The 17,877-nt window shown below is 37.4% G+C and overlaps 1 protein-coding gene across 6 annotated transcripts in view; it reads right to left on the bottom strand.

The window, feature by feature from the left end:
• LOC132095474 (zinc finger protein 385B) overlaps positions 1-17,877 on the bottom strand; it is a 147,468-nt gene that overhangs the window by 115,994 nt on the left and 13,597 nt on the right. For 2 of the 6 annotated variants that reach the window (XM_059500518.1, XM_059500515.1), the window contains exons 1-2: positions 1,462-1,615; positions 1,078-1,386 (exon numbers count right to left, since the gene is read on the bottom strand). The exons of 1 other annotated variant lie outside the window; for it this stretch is intronic. In XM_059500518.1, the coding sequence (XP_059356501.1) occupies positions 1,078-1,386; positions 1,462-1,477 (325 nt within the window). In that variant the 5' untranslated portion in view covers positions 1,478-1,615. Of the gene's footprint in view, positions 1-1,077; positions 1,387-1,461; positions 1,616-16,431; positions 16,617-17,877 lie in introns of those variants that run through there. 3 more of the 6 variants (XM_059500516.1, XM_059500517.1, XM_059500521.1) reach the window with 3 other exon arrangements.

Genomic DNA, 17,877 nt, shown 5'->3' on the forward strand with positions numbered 1-17,877 from the left:
GTATCCCGAAACCAGTTCCAACAAACATTTGCAAACAGCATTGCAAACTTGTTTTGTTGAAACTCAGCTCTCCACCTGTGTTTACAACCACAGTTTCATGTTAGTAAGACATACAGACTTAAACTGATTGTTTTTATCAACAAAATAGTCCTCAGATGTCATTTCATTGTTTTCAGCAATAATCTGACATTAATTTAATCTCAAACTAATTAGCAGAAGTTTTTAAATCCACCACCTGCAAGAAACAAGAAATTTCGAGTTTCAAGAAACATTTTTGATGAGCTCCTTGATTTCTCCAATAATTTATCATACTGTCACACCACACCGTTGAATGGGAAATACACCACAGTTGGTTCTTTGAACTGAATCAACTGATTCATTAAAAAGATTTGACTCGTTTGCACCGATAGATAGCCTAATGGGCAGTGCACCAATACGTGAAGACGCTGCATTATGGGCATCCCGGTTTGAAGACCTTTCCCAATCTCTCACTTCATTTCCTCTCTCCTCTACAAAGTCCTATCATAATAAATGCTAAATTTACTCAAAATAAGTAACTAGCTCACAAACCTCATGAAATCAAATTTTCAGTGAATAACGATTTAAATGTTGGTCTGTTCCTTACACAAACGAATCCTATGGCTTTAAGAAGACTGTAAATAAGAGTGAATATGTAGAAGTAGACTATGTTCATGATCCTTTTTATGATGGTCTTTTGTCCTTTTTGGAGTTTGACATTCCCAAAACGTGCCAGGATACTCATTAAAAAAAAAAAAAAAAAAAAAAAAAAAAAAAAAAATCTCCTGTTGAATTTCACAAAAGAAAGTCAAACGGATTTGGAAATGACATGAGGGTAAGGAGATGACATAATATTCATTTCTGGGTGAACTATGGCTTTAATAAGAACAACTCTTTGAAAATGCCACATGAAATGACAAGTCGGGCCCTCTGAGTCAAACGCTAACTCAGGGCGCATTACCATCAGAGCTGTTTACGCCTGCACAAAAAAAAAAAAAAAAAAAGCACGTCATCTCACAGCATCAGAGGATTCTCTCCTCTGGGTTATGGAGGTCTTACCTTGACTGCCGCTGCTGAGAGAATGCAGAGGAGTAGAAGTCGAGCTGGCGCTCGCCGTGGGCAGCTCTCCATTATTCAACTGTTTGACCCTCTTGAGGTGAGACTTTCCATTGTAGTGGACCTGAGCCTGCGCAGCCGAGTGCAGCTGGATGTTGCAGACTTCACAGAGCGAGTAGAGCAGCTTCTTCTTCTCCTGCTGGAGTTGCATGTTGGAGTTGCTGGGATCCTTTACCTCCATGCAGCCTTGGATGGCGAAGCACAGTTGTCCATTTTCTATCAGCTGGGTGGGACTCAAGGGGGTCTTCATACCTGCGGGACAACAAAGAGGCGAGGGGTTGAAATGCAGAAAGTGTTTAATGAAAACCAGGATTGGTGATGACTCACCTTTTGAATTCTGCATCACCCCACACAAAGCTTTTACGAAAACCAGGTGGGGAGAGTTTACATCCTAAAACCACCAAGGTAGAGAACCCAAAACGTGTGTGAGTGCGGATGTCTGGAGCACTTGTGTGGGCTACACGGCTGGCTGAATATTGGTTGACTCCTCCCATCCGCACACTCAAGCCAAGATTCCCCACTTATGGAATGGGCACAGAGCTACAGACTGACCTCCTGTGCCCATCTGTTGCCTTTGGTAAGAGACCCGACTCGCATACCTTATGACCAGGGTTCTTACACAACCATCGTGAAGACAGTCGTCCTGGGGGGCACGAGCAGCTACAAAAGGGCTTATTCCTGTCAGTGGCAGCAAATGCCAAAACGGCTACTGTGTGTCTTGGGGTCTGTAAGACAGAATAAAATTACATAAAACATCCCTCCCGAGCCTCGACCTCTCAAGCACTACAATTGAATGGCCGGCGTAATGGATAGCTGCAAAAGGGGAGTGTTGCGCTCTGGGAAACGGTGATCTCTTTAATCTGAAAATTGCAAAAACTGCATATCTACCCAGTCTGCACTAATGCCACGGCTGGAGGCTTCCTGGGGTGGATAATAAAGGATAAAGGAGCATAAAGATACCAATTGAGTCAGCTGCACTTTTGAGAGCATGCTGGGGATGAAATATCCATCGCTGTGCTCACGTATGCATGTGTACATGACCTACTGTATATAGTGCATACATGCGTCATATATAATATTTCAAGAATGTATATTAAAAATAATCTATTTATGCAATAATACTTATACAGTGGTTTTGCAATTTAAATCGTGTTTAAATATAACATTCTGTTGTTTAATGAAAATATATTATTTTAATTTACTTTTACCATATTGCAGAATTGCAGGTGAAATATACTGAATTACCACGACTATTTCACAATACAAATTCATTTCATTTAAGTGAAATAACATTTGTTTCTTCCTTTTGATTTTAGGGTTAAATGACCCAAACATGGATGCAAGTATAAAGGCTGCACACATGGAGTCCATGTTAGGGTCTCTGTCCAGTAATCCTCCCGACACTGTCTCAGTAATCTCTCTGGGCAGCTGCACACTCTAATCCCTGCAGATAAACTTCCTCTGCCTCTGCCTCAGCTCTCCGCCATTCCTTAGCACTTTCTCAAGGATCGATTGTATTCAGAGAAAGAAAAACTGTAAGTGAAAATCCCTGATGTTAATCACTTTCTTTCAATGTTGTGAATCTGTTTCTCTAACTCCCTGCTATTACTTAAGCTTGAGCTTTGCTCTACTTTGTGGTGGAAATGAGGCCAGTGAGAAAAAAAGAGAGAGAAGCTGCAGTGGTTTTGGTGACCTGTATTTGCAGGCAGGGTTTCCAGATATGTTGTGTGATTTGTGTCCTGGGGTTTGGAGGAAGTAAGCCGCCTATGATGCTCAGTTCTCATCACAGACACATCGGTTTATTTAGCGGTCAACTAATCAACCAGCCAGGGTCCTCTACTCTCCTCCAGGGTCTTCTTCAGCACTTCAAACTCAAACTTTCTACACAATATGCAAAAAAGGTGCTTCACGATGCAATAGAAGAACCACTTTGTCTAAATGGACCTTTAACATTGAAGAACCTTTTCATTTCACAAAAAGTTATTTGCAGTGAAATAAGGTTCTTCAGATTATAAAAAGGTAAGAAAGAGATGGTTCTATAAAGAACCTTTTACTAAATGGTTTTATATATTTGGGACCAAAAATGGTTCTTTATGGCATCGCTGTGAAGAACCTTTTAAGCACCTTTATTTTTAAGTGTACTGCATTTTAAAAAAAATTTTAATCTTATTACTTTTTATCTTACAATTCTGACTTTTTCCCCCTCAGTTCTGAGTTTGTTTGTTTTTAATAAATATATATATAAAAAAAAATCCATAGGCCACTGATGGAAATTAGTTAAGAAATAACTAATACAGATCAAACTATGAAATTGATTAGTTGAAGAATTCTGGTGTATATACACAATACTACGTGTAAATGATCAAACATGTAACAGGCAGCTTTAATATTTAAAGGGAATATTATGCTGAACATGTCGCTTTATTTCACTATAGCCCCTTTCACACTGCACGTCGGACCCGGCATATTGCCGGAACATTGCCGGGTCGCTTTCTGTGTGAAAGCAGCCACGTCCCGGGATTGATTCCGGCATTGAACCCGGGTCGGGGACCTAGTAACATTGCCGGGTTCAACCCAGGACAAGCGCTGTGTGAACAAAAGCCAGATCTAATGCCGTGTCGAAGTGATGACGCACGTTATCGCGCGACTCTTTTATCAGCTGTTTTGAAGGAAGATCAACGTTCACGACGAAAAAATATGTGCAAACTGAAATGAAACAGAGATCTGGTAGTTCCTCACTTTCCGCGCTGACGCCGAGATCGTTTGCTTGCTTCAGTGAAAGTATAACGTGCCTCGACTCGTCTCATTGACTCGACTCGTACATTACACGTCACGCCCTGATGTCACGTGTCGTTACGGGACCTTTACGGGTTGTGTGTGAAAGCACGCACATATCCCGGGTAATCACTGGCAGTGTGAAAGTGCAAAATCTAGCGATCCGGGAACAATTGCCGGAACACTTTAGCCGTGTATTTGCCGGAATGGCAGTGTAAAAGGGGCTTATATTGCAGACTCAAGTGATATTACCTACTGTACAGGATGCTAAATGCTGTGTCATTTTTATATATAATAGGGAGGCCATGAATGCAGTAATCTTGAATCAGATCATAGATCAAAGCCGTAGCCCAAGAACTATAAAACGTTATCAATGTGACTGATCAGTGGAACACAGTGACTTTGTGTAAGTGGCCTTTTGAAATTTATGAAGCAGTTTGACTGTGTGACAAGTGCAAACATTTCTCAGACCTTTCTCTGAAGGGCTTTCCGGAAAATGCATTTAATACATAGAGTCAAAATAAAGAGTGCTTTGATCCGGATACTGAATTTCCACAAAACATCCATTACAGAACTCCAGTACAGAGAAAAACAGACTGAAGTGGACAATTCAAAACAGGTCAAAAGGCTTTGTTTCTTAGGAAAACGCTTGTTCTATGATAAAGTCCACCATTGCATGAAATTGTCTAAATGTGTATCAAAATTCAAGGTTTCATTAACTGATTAAGCCAAATAGCAGAGCAAATGCAAATTTTTTGATGCAAGACATGACAGACTGAGGGGTTTAAAATAGCGTGAGAACATTCATTGCAAATGCATTATATTAGTATGCAGAATGTGGAAGCTGAATGTGATTTTGGCAGAGCTTTGACTGATTACCTCGTTCATTTCATTCCGCATTCTTCATAGTTATCCGTTCTTGAACATTTTGTACCCTCAAATCATTCCCAACACATCCACATAATATTAACCTGCCTTTATTTCTCTTTCTCTTCAGAGATATAACTCCTAAAGGTCAGGTGATTATTGCATTAAAACAAAATGCGATATGATAGATGTCAAGCTGTGGTCATGTCAGATGGATGCCTGAGGGCAAAGCTGAGACCGCCGGCTGAGGAAACTCTTGTTTTTATATTAGAATCAATGAAACATCCTCCCTCCCCAAACTGCTCTCCTCCCTCAGCTTTAAGATGGAGAGCTAGGCACTCAGGCATGACATGTGCAATCAATGTTGAGATTCTGTCAGACAACAGGAAGTTAATCAGGTGCTCACAGGTCAATCCAGTCAAGCAAACGGTAATGGTAAATGGTAAAAGGAGATGCCTGATGCAAAAAAGGAGAAAAAAAGTCCAGTTCTTCACTAAAGCTACTAAAGAGGTCAGAGAGTTTAGCATGGTAATATACATGGCTGTGTTAATCTGCTTGGTCTTGGCAGAATAGATCTGCTACACTGCTGCTGCTGCCACAGCAGAGCAAGTACCGAGGCTTGCTACTGCCAATGCATCCACAGACATGCTGCAGAACATATAACATGTGAAATAACCCCTATATAGAACATACATGAAATCACTCCGTAGCAGGTCTAGACAGGTGGAGCTGGGGAAGGTGGAGGGATTCTGAAGCATACTGTAACTGCTACAGCAAGCACTAGATGAATTTTTGAATGCTGAGCAGTAAGCTCATCATCTGCTGATTTACATCTCATACAGAGCAGTACCCACAGTATCTTTCTATGTAGAGTAGCTAGAGTCCATTTATTAAGTGAAGGCGGTTCTGTTTGTGACATGATACAACAGAATTGGTGCTCCCATTCTAGACAGCTTTGCTGATTATAATGGGGGGGTGATCTAGTTTTTTGCACTGCACTCATAGAATGTACATGAGAGAAATACTAATCTCAAAAAAAAGAAAGAGAAAGGATCTTAGGGAACCATGAAAAAAAGTGAGAGTTTATCTACACTCGGTTTAGAGATGATAATTTCCAAATAGAGGTATGTCTGTGGTTCAACAATGAATCAGGAATCAGCATTAAACACATGTCTGAAGTATAATGGTTTGTGGCCCTTGGCACAGAGTTTGAATGGGTGACCTTTGTGTGGGCAGGTGCTGAAGAATATACTGCAGGCAATATTTAAGAGCCACAGAAGGTAAATGTTAATGCTTTGGCACCCTTAGCGTCTATAACAGTTTGGGCTTAATTACCAGCTTTACCCAGATATTGAGTTCTATGTCAGGTTGTGGGAGTGGAATAGAAATAGCAACAGTAACTAAAAATCACTGTTCATCTAGAGACCACAGGCAATGATAAAGAGACAGAGAGCGAGAGAAAGATAAAAAAAGATGGATTTGAAGCATTTTTTTTTCTTTGAATGCTACACATAAAAAGTCTATCCTTCAGATATCTAAAATGGATGTCCTGGGATATCACACTTGTCTCTGTTACAACACTAGTGTATAAAACAGCAAAAAAAAAATCAATTAGAAATGCTCAGTTTTTGCAGGGTATTTTATTGATTACAGTATTTAATACTATTTAAAGAATTGAATCTGTATGTATTTGTGTCACTGGAACCTTAAAAAGTAAATGGCACAACTTAAAAACTAACATAATAACAATTGAAGCACGCTTGTGTAAATTATTCAATCCTATTTAAATAATTGAAGACTTCCAAAGTATGCATCACTGGAACTTTAAAAAGTAATGCCACAACTTCTTTAAAAAAAAAAAAAAAAAAAAAAAAAAAAAAATCAGCAATAACTTCTAATTATGACATTACTTTTTTTTTTTTTTTTTTTTTGCAATTAGAGATCAAAGAAACCACAGACAGACAGACAGACAGAGATCTGGTTTATAATTTTTAACATGTATTTTAAATACACAAATGTGACCCTGGACCCTGGTCTTAAAGGGACAATAAGTACCTTTTTAGGTATTTTATTATCTAAAATCAATATTTTTATTCATAAATATGCCCTCAATGGTGTACAAATATCTATGCCAATGTTTAAACTAATCCTCGTAAATGAAGAATTTATTATCTTTATATACATGGGACGGGTAGGTCGACGGAGGCTTCCATGTAGTTCCGCCATCTTGCAAAACTATAATAGCAGAGAGGGACAAAAAGTACTAAGCCAACGCGTTTCCACAACGTGTTTTCGGTCAGAGCCAGAAACGCAGGTGCAGAGCAGTGAGAGGCGCTTGAAACTGCACCGGCAAGTTTAAAAGTCTGGATTGCATTCTTATTATGGACCATACATATGCCGCGCCACAGGAAAAGAAAACATCATCGCCAAAACAGTCAAAAATAGACCGTAAAAGGAAATGTGACCGTAGATTACAGAAAACAAGACATAAATTGTACAAACCTTCAAACGCTTCTCTTCTCTGCCTTTGTAAACTTTCAATTCTATCAAGATCGTCTCTCGTAGCTGCCGGGCATCTTTGTCGTCGTGGTATTGACTCTCACTCTCCTCCTCTTCCACCTCCTCGCCTAGATCCCACTGATCCACTGCCTCTCTGTCCTCTCCCTCTACCTCTTCCTCTTGTTGAATCATCTGATGATGATATCTAACAATGCACATAATTCAGAAAATATAACGAATAAAGACTTAACTACTAATTACAATATTTCATGTTTTCCACAGTCAGTAATTCATACTGTAACATTCGTTTGTTAGTTGTCATGTTGCAGTTTGTTTGAAATAACACACTTGTTCACCTGAAGGAAAACTCGACGAAGTGCTATTAGAAGACATCCTGTCAAAGCTTTTTGGTACATGTCGCCTACCATAGATGCAACGCGCATTTGAAAAAGCGAGGCGCTGGAGAGCAAAATTAGTTTGAATGCAAAATACAATTTCACCACTAGATGGGAGTAATTCCTACTTACAGTCCCTTTAAGTTGCTGGGGTATATTTTTAACAATCGCCAAAAGTACATTGTATGGGTCAAAATTATAGATTTTTCTTTTATGCCAAAAATCATTAGGATATTAAGTAAAGATCATGTTCCATGAAGATATTTTGGAAATTTCCTACTGTTAATATATCAAAACTTAATTTTTGTTTGGTAATATGCATTGCTAAGAATTCATTTGGACAACTTCAAAGGCAATTTTCTCAGTTTTTTTTCTTTTTATTTTTTTGCACACTCAGATTCCTGATTTTCAAATAGTTGTATCCAAATAATGAACAATAATTAAAATAATAATACATTTTAAAATAATGAAAATATTCATCATGCATATTGCATTTTCATAATTTATTATTTATTACATAATGATACATCCAAAAATTTAAAAACAAAATGCATTTTTGGACACTTCAACATAAAATTTGTGCTTTAAAATAGTTTGATCATTTAAAAATACTCAATGGTAATACTCAGTGGTCAAAAATACCACTCCAAATTATTGCATATTTCAGTATAACCAAACAAATTTTTAGCTTTTCACACTGCACCTGGTTAGGACATGGTGCGAATGCTAGAAAGGCCATCAGAAAAGTAAGAAATGACTTCAAAGCTCTCCCATGAATCGTAAAGATTGAGAGACACTCGTATCGCACCCGGTCAGCCGTGCCTATTTCAAACTTACGGCCCATTATGAAACCCCCAGCTAAAATCTCACAGATGGAAAGGCCATGGATGTGTTTCTGCGGCCTAATTCCACGCTAATGCCTTTCACTGGAAGCTCTTAGCAGAAACACAGAAAAACAAAATGAATGTGAAAGTTTTCCACTCGTGTGCGTCTGTCACACTCAGGGAGGGCTTGGCACGCACATGCGTAACATCTGGACAGGAAGTGGTCTGTTAATGGAGGGTCGGCAACTTACAGCAGTGTCAGGTGAGGATTGGAGAGTCTCAACTGCAAAGCTGTTCACAGATGTCCTCAATGTGTCTTTGACCAGGGCACGTGGATATTATATAGCCATTTATGCCAATCCACTATAAGCAGTTATGTACAGAAAATTCTTGTGCCGATGAGCTCATGAGCTCAGCAGACATATGTTGGCTTGAGTTAGACAAAAATATACGATGGTTCTTAAAAGCTGACAGAACAGACATAGAGACAGTCGTTAAGTAGAGCATTGGATCAGCATTAGTTGTGTTGATAGGGGTCTTTCACAATGCTGAAGTGTGTGGAAATAGAAGAGGTAAAACTGCTTACAAAGGGGTTTGGTATCACTGCACCTGCTCTGCCGGTTACACATAGCCTGCGTTCCTGATGAGTGACCTCTCAGATTCAGCACATGAAGAAACTAACTATGAGGGAAGGAACATTTCCTCTAACATTATCCATATCAGCTTCACATAAGTAACTCAATAAAGCAGAAAATTCATAATTGGATGTTTCTGGACAAAAAAAAAAAAAGAAGTGTTATAATGAAAGACCGTGCTACTGATGCTTTTATATATAACTTGGTACCGGTATTTCCAACTTCTCTAATTGGAAACGGAGCATGAGCAATGGGAAATTTTATAATTCACCAAACTTATTGGATTTCTCCTCTCTGACAAGCTTCGTAATGAAAGATGGTGTTATGAAAGAACTGCAGAATCTAGATTTTTTTTTATTTCCTACACAAAAAGTCAGTTGTGTTTGCACTTACAAATTAACTAACAGTGAAGGAACATTTTGACCTGTGGTTCTTAACAATAATAAAATCATTGGAATTTGCCTCATATATTGGCTTTGGTGGGTGGAAGGTTGTCAAACTTTTATTAGTCAATTCTAATATCACATTGCACCAAAGATATTGTGAAATATTATTGCAATTTAAAATAAGAGGTTTGTCATTTATTCCGGTGATGGCCTAAATTTTTAGCAGTCATTACGCCGGTCTTCAGTGTCACATGATCGTTCAGAAATCATTCTAATATGCTGATATGGTGATTGCGTAACATTTATCAATGAAAACAGTTGTACTGTTCAATTTAATATTGCCATTTTGGCACTGAATATTTCAAGTAAACAGTCAGACACAAAGAAATGCATTAAAATAATTGCGTCTGTACAGAGAACATGTTTAAAATCAGCTGTCGGTCAGCTGGCCTTAGCAAACATACTGTATGCAATGATTTTCACTTAATAACAGCAATTCACACCTATAAAACAGAGAGCATATCACTGAAGAAAAACTAAATTTTCAATGAGAAAATAAAACAGGCTTATCGCATGGGCAGTCACAGGCACATGAGCACACTCATTCTAAGACAGACTATAAATAACAGTGATGAGACTTGACTGTATTTTCCACTCATTATCAAAGAGATCTATGGAGAGACAAGCTGATGAAGAAAGAGTCAGACAGAGAGAGTGAAGAGGGCATTGAAGAAAATATTTGAAAATAGAGTGAAAGAGACAGAAATAAAAAAAGAAGGCTGTGAGAGTTAGATCAATAGAGGATTTATATTGCAAACAAGAAAGACAGAATTAGACAAAGAGAAAATAGGGTAAAGGTCTGTACATGCCCACACAGCGGTTCCCAGATCTACATTACATCTAAACGTTTGGGGTCAATAAGATTTTATTCGACTTTTTAAAGAAATTTATTTTAATCAGAAAGAATGCATTAAACTTATCAAAAGTGTTAGTAAAGAAAATGTATAATGTTACAAAAATTATCTTTTAAGATGAATCCTGTGTTTTGAACTTTCTATTCATCAAAGAACTCTTGAGCAGCATATCCTCACAAAAAAAAGCATTTTAATCTATATTTATACAGTTTTTTTTTTTTAATATTCTGGTTAACTATTCACAAGTTGGTGTTTTTGAATGAATGAGCTGAATGAATGGCCCAATGGCTTACCTATAAAGACAATCACTAGTTTAGTTTCTGAATGAATCAGTGTTTTTAATCAATCAGCTGACTGAATGAGTTAATGACTCACTCAAAAATACAAATAACTAGTTTTATAGCAGAATGAATCAATGTTTTTAAACAAATCATTAAAAATGCCCATATTATGCCATTTTTAAAGTTGCTAATACTGTTTTATGAGTCTCTTGCATGCAAGGTCAAACAAAAAATCTGTAATTTTACATATTTTCTAAATTATTCCTAAACGACTTAGTTCAAAGAATCAGTCTCTATAAACCCCTTCTTTCTGTGAGCCCTCAGTGCTGTGATTGGTCAGATGGTGCGGTCCTGTGTTTTTAACGTAGAGTTTGGCTCTGGATTGGTCTACCACGTACAGTGCATGTCAGAAACAAAAATGCCCATTGCCATGACAGAATGTATCGATTGTACCTCACCAATTCAAGCCTGAGTCTGATGATGAAATGGTTGAACTGGCTGATCGACGAGAGACTAATTCGCAAGTACGACTGGAGTAGGATGTTTCAGTGGTAAGTGTCAAGTATTAACAAGTTTGTGGCAATTATGAGATGTGATAAAAAAAATTTACTCACAGCATAGGATACGGAGTCTTCTCAACATGTTGTTAGCCACACGGAAATTTTACAGTTTGTGGGCAGGCAAGTTGGCGACGTAGAATGTGTGCAGACATTATGCAAATGTGTTACTTTGTGACGTGACCGAATCAGATTCGAATTTCTGACGACTCGTTTAGGCTTTTGCAAACTGACTCTTTTTTTTTTTTTTTTTTTTTGATAGACAACTTTATTTATCGTGCACTGTCAGCTTCACAACTTTCACAATATTGGAAAAGGCATAACAGGGACACTTTAATAAATGATTAAATAAATCACTCAAAAGCAAGGCACCTTTCGCCTAAAAATTTAACCTGTAGAAACAGTAACTGTTATACATACTATTTACTAAAAAATGTAAAATTACAAAACTATAACCAGTGAAAAAACGTAATTAAAATCAATGTGGTTACTGCATCTCTTCAAAAACTACAAACTGGTTCTCCATTCCCAAAACTATGTGAGTTGAGTGGCTGAGGCACACAGAAGGCCTTTTGGCACCATGCTGCTAACTCGGTGACACAGCTCATGCGCCGCTTATAAAAACCATTAAACATGCCATTTCCATGTAATCTCACCCTCTCAGTGCAGACTTACTGTGAAACTCACTCAACTGTGACTCCATCGTGGCCCAAAGTATGTATTTCATGGCTGTGTCACATACTGGAACTCAGGCACAAGCTGCTTGATGGTAAAGCGATGTAATCATGTTTTTCTCCAATTCTGTGACTAAGTATGGACGCATTGGGCTGTCTGAAAATGTGTCTGGTGCATTGGACTAATTTGGACTTCGTTCTCCTGCTTTAGCTAGCATGTCTGGGAAAAACAACAACATTTGCAGCTGATTCATGTAATAAAATCTAAAGGAGAGAGAGCAAACGAGAGGAAAGGATGCTACTGGTTTGGAGGTACATGTCCTGTCATTTGTCATGCACATAATTCACCCTCTGAGAGGAATGCTCTTAAATAGTCCAGACTTGAGTAAACCCTTCTCTTGGTTTAGCTGGCACATCTAAGAAAAACAACAACATTTGTGGGTACTTTCTCAGTGGGCAATCTGAATGGGGAAAGTGTGACATTCTCAACATTTGCAACAGAGCAAAGTTAGACTCAACACCAACAGACTGTCTCTCCCAACCAGAGGAGCTAGAAATGCGTTCAGGATGTTCGACGGGAAAGTACAAATGAAATTCAAGAGAAAACACAGGGGATTTGAATGATTCCATTACATGACCTTGATTTGAGGACAACATTCAGTTTAAAGGACTCTGAAGTTAAGGGAATGTTCTAGATTAAACTATGAACTCTGTCGATTATCATAGAAAACGATTTTGATTCAACCCTCAGTTTGTAAAAACAAGTCTACAGATAAAGCCGCTCTCTTTTTTTTTTTTTTAAACAAGCCATGTAACTTCTACATTATATGCGCAAGGACACCAGAAAGAGATGCAATATATGTGCCATGAAATGAATTCTTACCTGTAGTAAATCGAAAGGTCATAACCAGTAGTGACACCATTAAAAGGGTGATTTACAAATTTTACAGCATAAATAAATAAAATTAATAAGAATTTAAAAAGTGCACTGACATTTGCCACATATGCTGTCCATAAAGTTTGTTGCATTAAACTACAACAGATGATTACCACAGATTTTTTAAATTGTTTAAAAAAAAAAAGTATTACATGCTCAGAAAAAAAAAAAAGATACAAATCTGTCACTGCAGTGGTACTCTAAAGTAAAAAAGGCACATCTTTTTACTATTTTCCTATCCTAAATAGTACAAAGAGATACTTTAAAGATGCATATTAGTGCTTTGAAAAGAAATATTAGTACCTTTTTTTCTGAGAGTGTATAGATTAAACTTAGAATACAGATTTTAGGTAAGGGAAAATGAATTGAAATGATCTGTTGAAAGCTGTATTTTAAACGTTTTTATTTTTCTCTGTCAAACCAAACCTCATGTTCAGCTTCCTATGCAGACCTCACCGTGTGCCAGCTCTCCACACACAGTAGCTGCATTCACAAACCCACACAGAACCCAGTTCAATTCCAGGAGTTATTTCACAGAGAATGAACCAACGGGTTGACCTCTGACAAAGTGAACTGGCCTACAGCAAACCCATACATATATACACACACACACACATATACATATATACATATATATATATATATATATATATGTATGAAGAGTTCAGATGCAAAAGCCTCTAAGTGCCATCTGAAATTTTCATCTAAAATAAGGATTTTTATCAAGCTCCTATGCTTGGGTTGAGTCATTTTACTTTAATGGCAATGTGCAGGTCCTTTTCCAGGCGATTAAAGTGAAATAACTGAACATAAATATAGGAGCCTGATAAAAATCCTAATTTTAGATGAAAATTTCAGATGGCACTTAGAGGCTTTTGCATCTGAACTCTTCATATACATATATATATATATATATATATATATATATATATATATATATATATATATATATAATAAAATAATGAAACTTTGTAAAAAGAGACACTCCTTTTAACATAAAAAAAAATCTTACCAACTCAAATATTTTGAAAGGTAGAATATATATATATATATATATATATATATATATATATATATATATATATATATATATATATAACACCTCATATATGCATATAAGATATATGTAAATTATGGGAACAAGAGACCTACTATATGTGAATAAAAACACTGTTGAACAGCATTTGTTTCAATGCAAAAATGCATCCGGTATGATCTGCCCTGTGGATCATTACCAATCTAGATTGGGATCAAGATGCTATAATCCCTTGAAACCAGATTCCCCATCCAGCACCAGAGCAACAAAACAACCACACCTCAGACCTCGAAACCAGAGCAGAGTGATTCAAACATTTCCACCCTTAAAGTCCCTACGGCATTCACATGTGCACTGCTGTAGCATGCAAACAGTCTGAGTGTACCATTACAGAGAGCCGCTGAGAGCATGCGTGCCCTTGCAAATGTGTTCACCTCTGCCAAACGTGAAATGGTATATGTGTCCGATGAGTTGTGTTTCAAAGGCAGGGCATCACCTTGACGACAGCATCCGTCGACTGCTGATGAATGTCAATATAGCGGAGCTATTTAGAACAGAAGGTGATGACGAAAATGCAATGGTATATAAGCAGCTGAGAAGACACAGTTGAAAGCTGTATTAATATGGAAGTTAGATCTGCATTTGCAGAGCAAAATGGCTGTGCTTGCAAAGTAAAAAAAAAACAAACAACATTTAGACCATTGTCATGACACTTAGTATGAGTCTTTCTCTGTGAATGAGAATCAACTATTGAGCTATTAACACAGGTTTTCTGCACAGAGGATGTCAAAAGTACCAGTACTTTGTCAAATATAGATTTTTGCAATATCACAGTTGACTGACAGATGAAGTGATGCAAGGAAAATGCATTAGTTACCATTTTAGCACGTCATCCTGGAAACAGTTGAATTTGAAACATATCTCTGGTTAAATGCCTGAAATAAAGTCTGTGGTGACTTGGTCAATACATTTTCACGTTTTATTCTACAACAAACAGTCTGGGGTGTAGCCATCGTGAACTTTTCAGGTTTTTTTCAAAGTTTTATTTTTCTCTTATTTCTTATTTTTAATTGGTTAAGAAATAAAATACACTACTGGACAATAAACAGTCATTTGTATTCTATAAGATTTTTCTTATATATTCTAATGACAATTGTTTGTAGGATTTGTTTATATATAACCCTTTTTTCATTTTTATCACAGAAGGCAGCGGAATGGTTTCTATACAGTAATAAATGTTATTTCAATTAGCACTGCATTATTTATATACTTTATTTATTACCTGAAGGGGACTTTAAAAACACAGATAAAACATAGTCAAAATAATGTCTTCACACTTCAGTCAAAAGTCTGTTTTATTCAGCTTATACAGCAATAGCTGGATCCCATTTTTTTTACCATATTAGGGGTTTCCTGGCACGACATAAGTTATTACTTCTAGGAGTCTGTTTTAGACTACATGAGAGCGACCTCAGGCTTCAAGTTTGAATGAAACAAATTGCACGAGAGTGTTGAGTGCTCAATGTTCACATCGCCTCATTCTGGATAGGAATAAAAATATCATGTCATGCACAGACTATCCAGGCCAGGACCAGCAGACTGAAGGACAGCTTCATCTATCAGGCTGTCCGGAAGCTGAACTCCTGACTTTGACCACACCCCCACCCTTTTTCCCCATGCACCACTGAATTCTGAACCTCAGTCCCCCCAGCTCCCACTAACACACTGAGACCTGCATCAGACACTTTGTACAGCATTGGTCTGCTCACTACCACATTCAGCATGTATCTGACCTCATTCAACTACCTCTTCTGTCAGTTTAAATAAAGAACTGCTCTCTGAGATTTTTGACACTTTGATCAGACTGAACAAGCTCTTTTGCATTATAATCATTATATCTGCACGGTTTACTTCACTGGTTTGCAAACTATCTGCCATGTGCCTTGTGCTGCTTTACTTATCTTCCTTTTTACATGACCATTTGTATATTTGTATAGTTGTACTTTATTATCTGTATTTAATGTTCTACTGTTAGTGTTAACTGTATACACCAAGGGTCTAAGAGTAACGCAATTTCAATTCTCTGTATGTATGTACTGTACATGTGGAAGAATTGACAATAAAGCAGACTTGACTTATTCAGTGTGAACACCCATTGAAGAATTAATTATCAATACATTAAACTTAAATGGAGTCTGTAAGGTTTCATTTGAGCTGAATTAGTCATTCATTTTTGGAGTAAAGAAGCATAAAAAAAAATTTAATGTTTGTGGCCCTTGAAAGCACTGTAATGCAAAAAGTATATAACCGATACGCTAATAGCCTACGCATGTTTATTTGGTCACAGATCAGAGCATGGTAGTGCGGCTGCTCTTCCAAAGTGCCGGATATAGGTCAAGGTCATTGTATTTAGCCCAGAAGCTCACAGGCTGCTTAGACAGGAGAAGAACGTGACGTTGTTACTGATGAATAAGAGCCACATGCTCTAGGAGCAAGAAAAACGAGAAAAGACTCTACCTGACAGTTCATCGCCTGACAGAACCAGGCTGTCAGCTCTCTCACTGAGCCAAAGGAGGAGAAAGAAAAAAAAAAAAAAGTGTCTCCTTTTGCCCTTCAGCCTGAAGAAAAACCACCCTATTTGAAAGCACACAAGGAGACGGTTCCTAGCATTAGTGGCACTTCCTGTCACTGGGGTTGGAGAGCTGGGGGGTAAAGCAAGGAGGAAAGATGCATAAGCACACACATGCATCATCACAAATACAAAACAGTCAATTGTTTTTCAAGCCTGGAAAAGTCATAAAGGAGGTAGAAGTCATGGAAATTAATATTAAATTTATTTTTCTGCTTTCATGTTTTGCTTCAAAATAATTCATAAGATGCTATGCGAGCGGGAAAAAAAAAATCCTAAATTGGTCACCAGCATGTCTCTCTTTCTTTCTACCGTACTTCTCCATATGGACATAATTTATGAGCCAATCATTCAAGTCTGCAATTGTATTTAATCATTTATACTGAATCACAAATTGGTCTGAATGATTCACTAGCGTATCAGTCAGATTTAAACACAGCAATTTTGCAATACAAACAGTGAAAAAACAAATAACAGAGAAAACTAAGTGGGGAAAAAAGGGGGCAAATTTGACCCTCAATTTGATTACACAATTACTCAAGGTTGCAAAATTAGCAATAAATAAATGCTTTCTCTGTTATCAGATAATACATGGCCAAATCCCCTCAACTTTGTTTTCCCAATATTTTACTAGGGGGTCAGGAATAGGGCATTTAATTATAGGATGAGGCATAGTGCAATATCATTCATATTTGTGTAGTGAAAAAGCCACTGGATTAGCAGTCATAACCGATTTACAATCATACCACACAGAGGGAGAGGAAGAAAGGGGCTGAGAGTATTTTCAATATCATAACAGTACACAAAAAAAAAGGCCATGTTTGTCCGTACAGCTGATGTGCATTCGGGATTTAGCTGCATAATTATCTACGAGTTAGTAATCCATCACTGACCAATCATCTGAGAGATGGGGCTTACAAAGGCCGGCTGTTACCCTACTTGTTTGGCCTTTTATGCAATAATTTGTACCTACTATGCAATCAGATTACTCTTAATCTAAATGACTTGCATCCTCGCTGGACAGATAATCTTTAAGCTTCATGTTCCAAGAATGAGTGAACATGGGACTCCACGTAAAATAAGCACGGCTGATAATAAATTTAATAATTCGAATGCATTTCATTCTTTACTTGTATTCATAAAATATCTTACAGTAGAAAAATCCCTCTAGGAGAATGATGATGCCTGATGAAAAATCTAATTCATGTGAACAGCATCCTAAACTATAGTAAGAATCCAAGGAGGAGGAAAACTGAATCAGTATGGTCCCTTCCCTTCAGCAGAAATGTAGAAATGAAATCATATCTCACGCTAAGATATAATCAGGAAGGGTG

Source organism: Carassius carassius, chromosome 19 (assembly GCF_963082965.1).
Source record: "Carassius carassius chromosome 19, fCarCar2.1, whole genome shotgun sequence".
In the NCBI taxonomy this organism is placed as follows: Eukaryota; Metazoa; Chordata; class Actinopteri; order Cypriniformes; family Cyprinidae; genus Carassius; species Carassius carassius.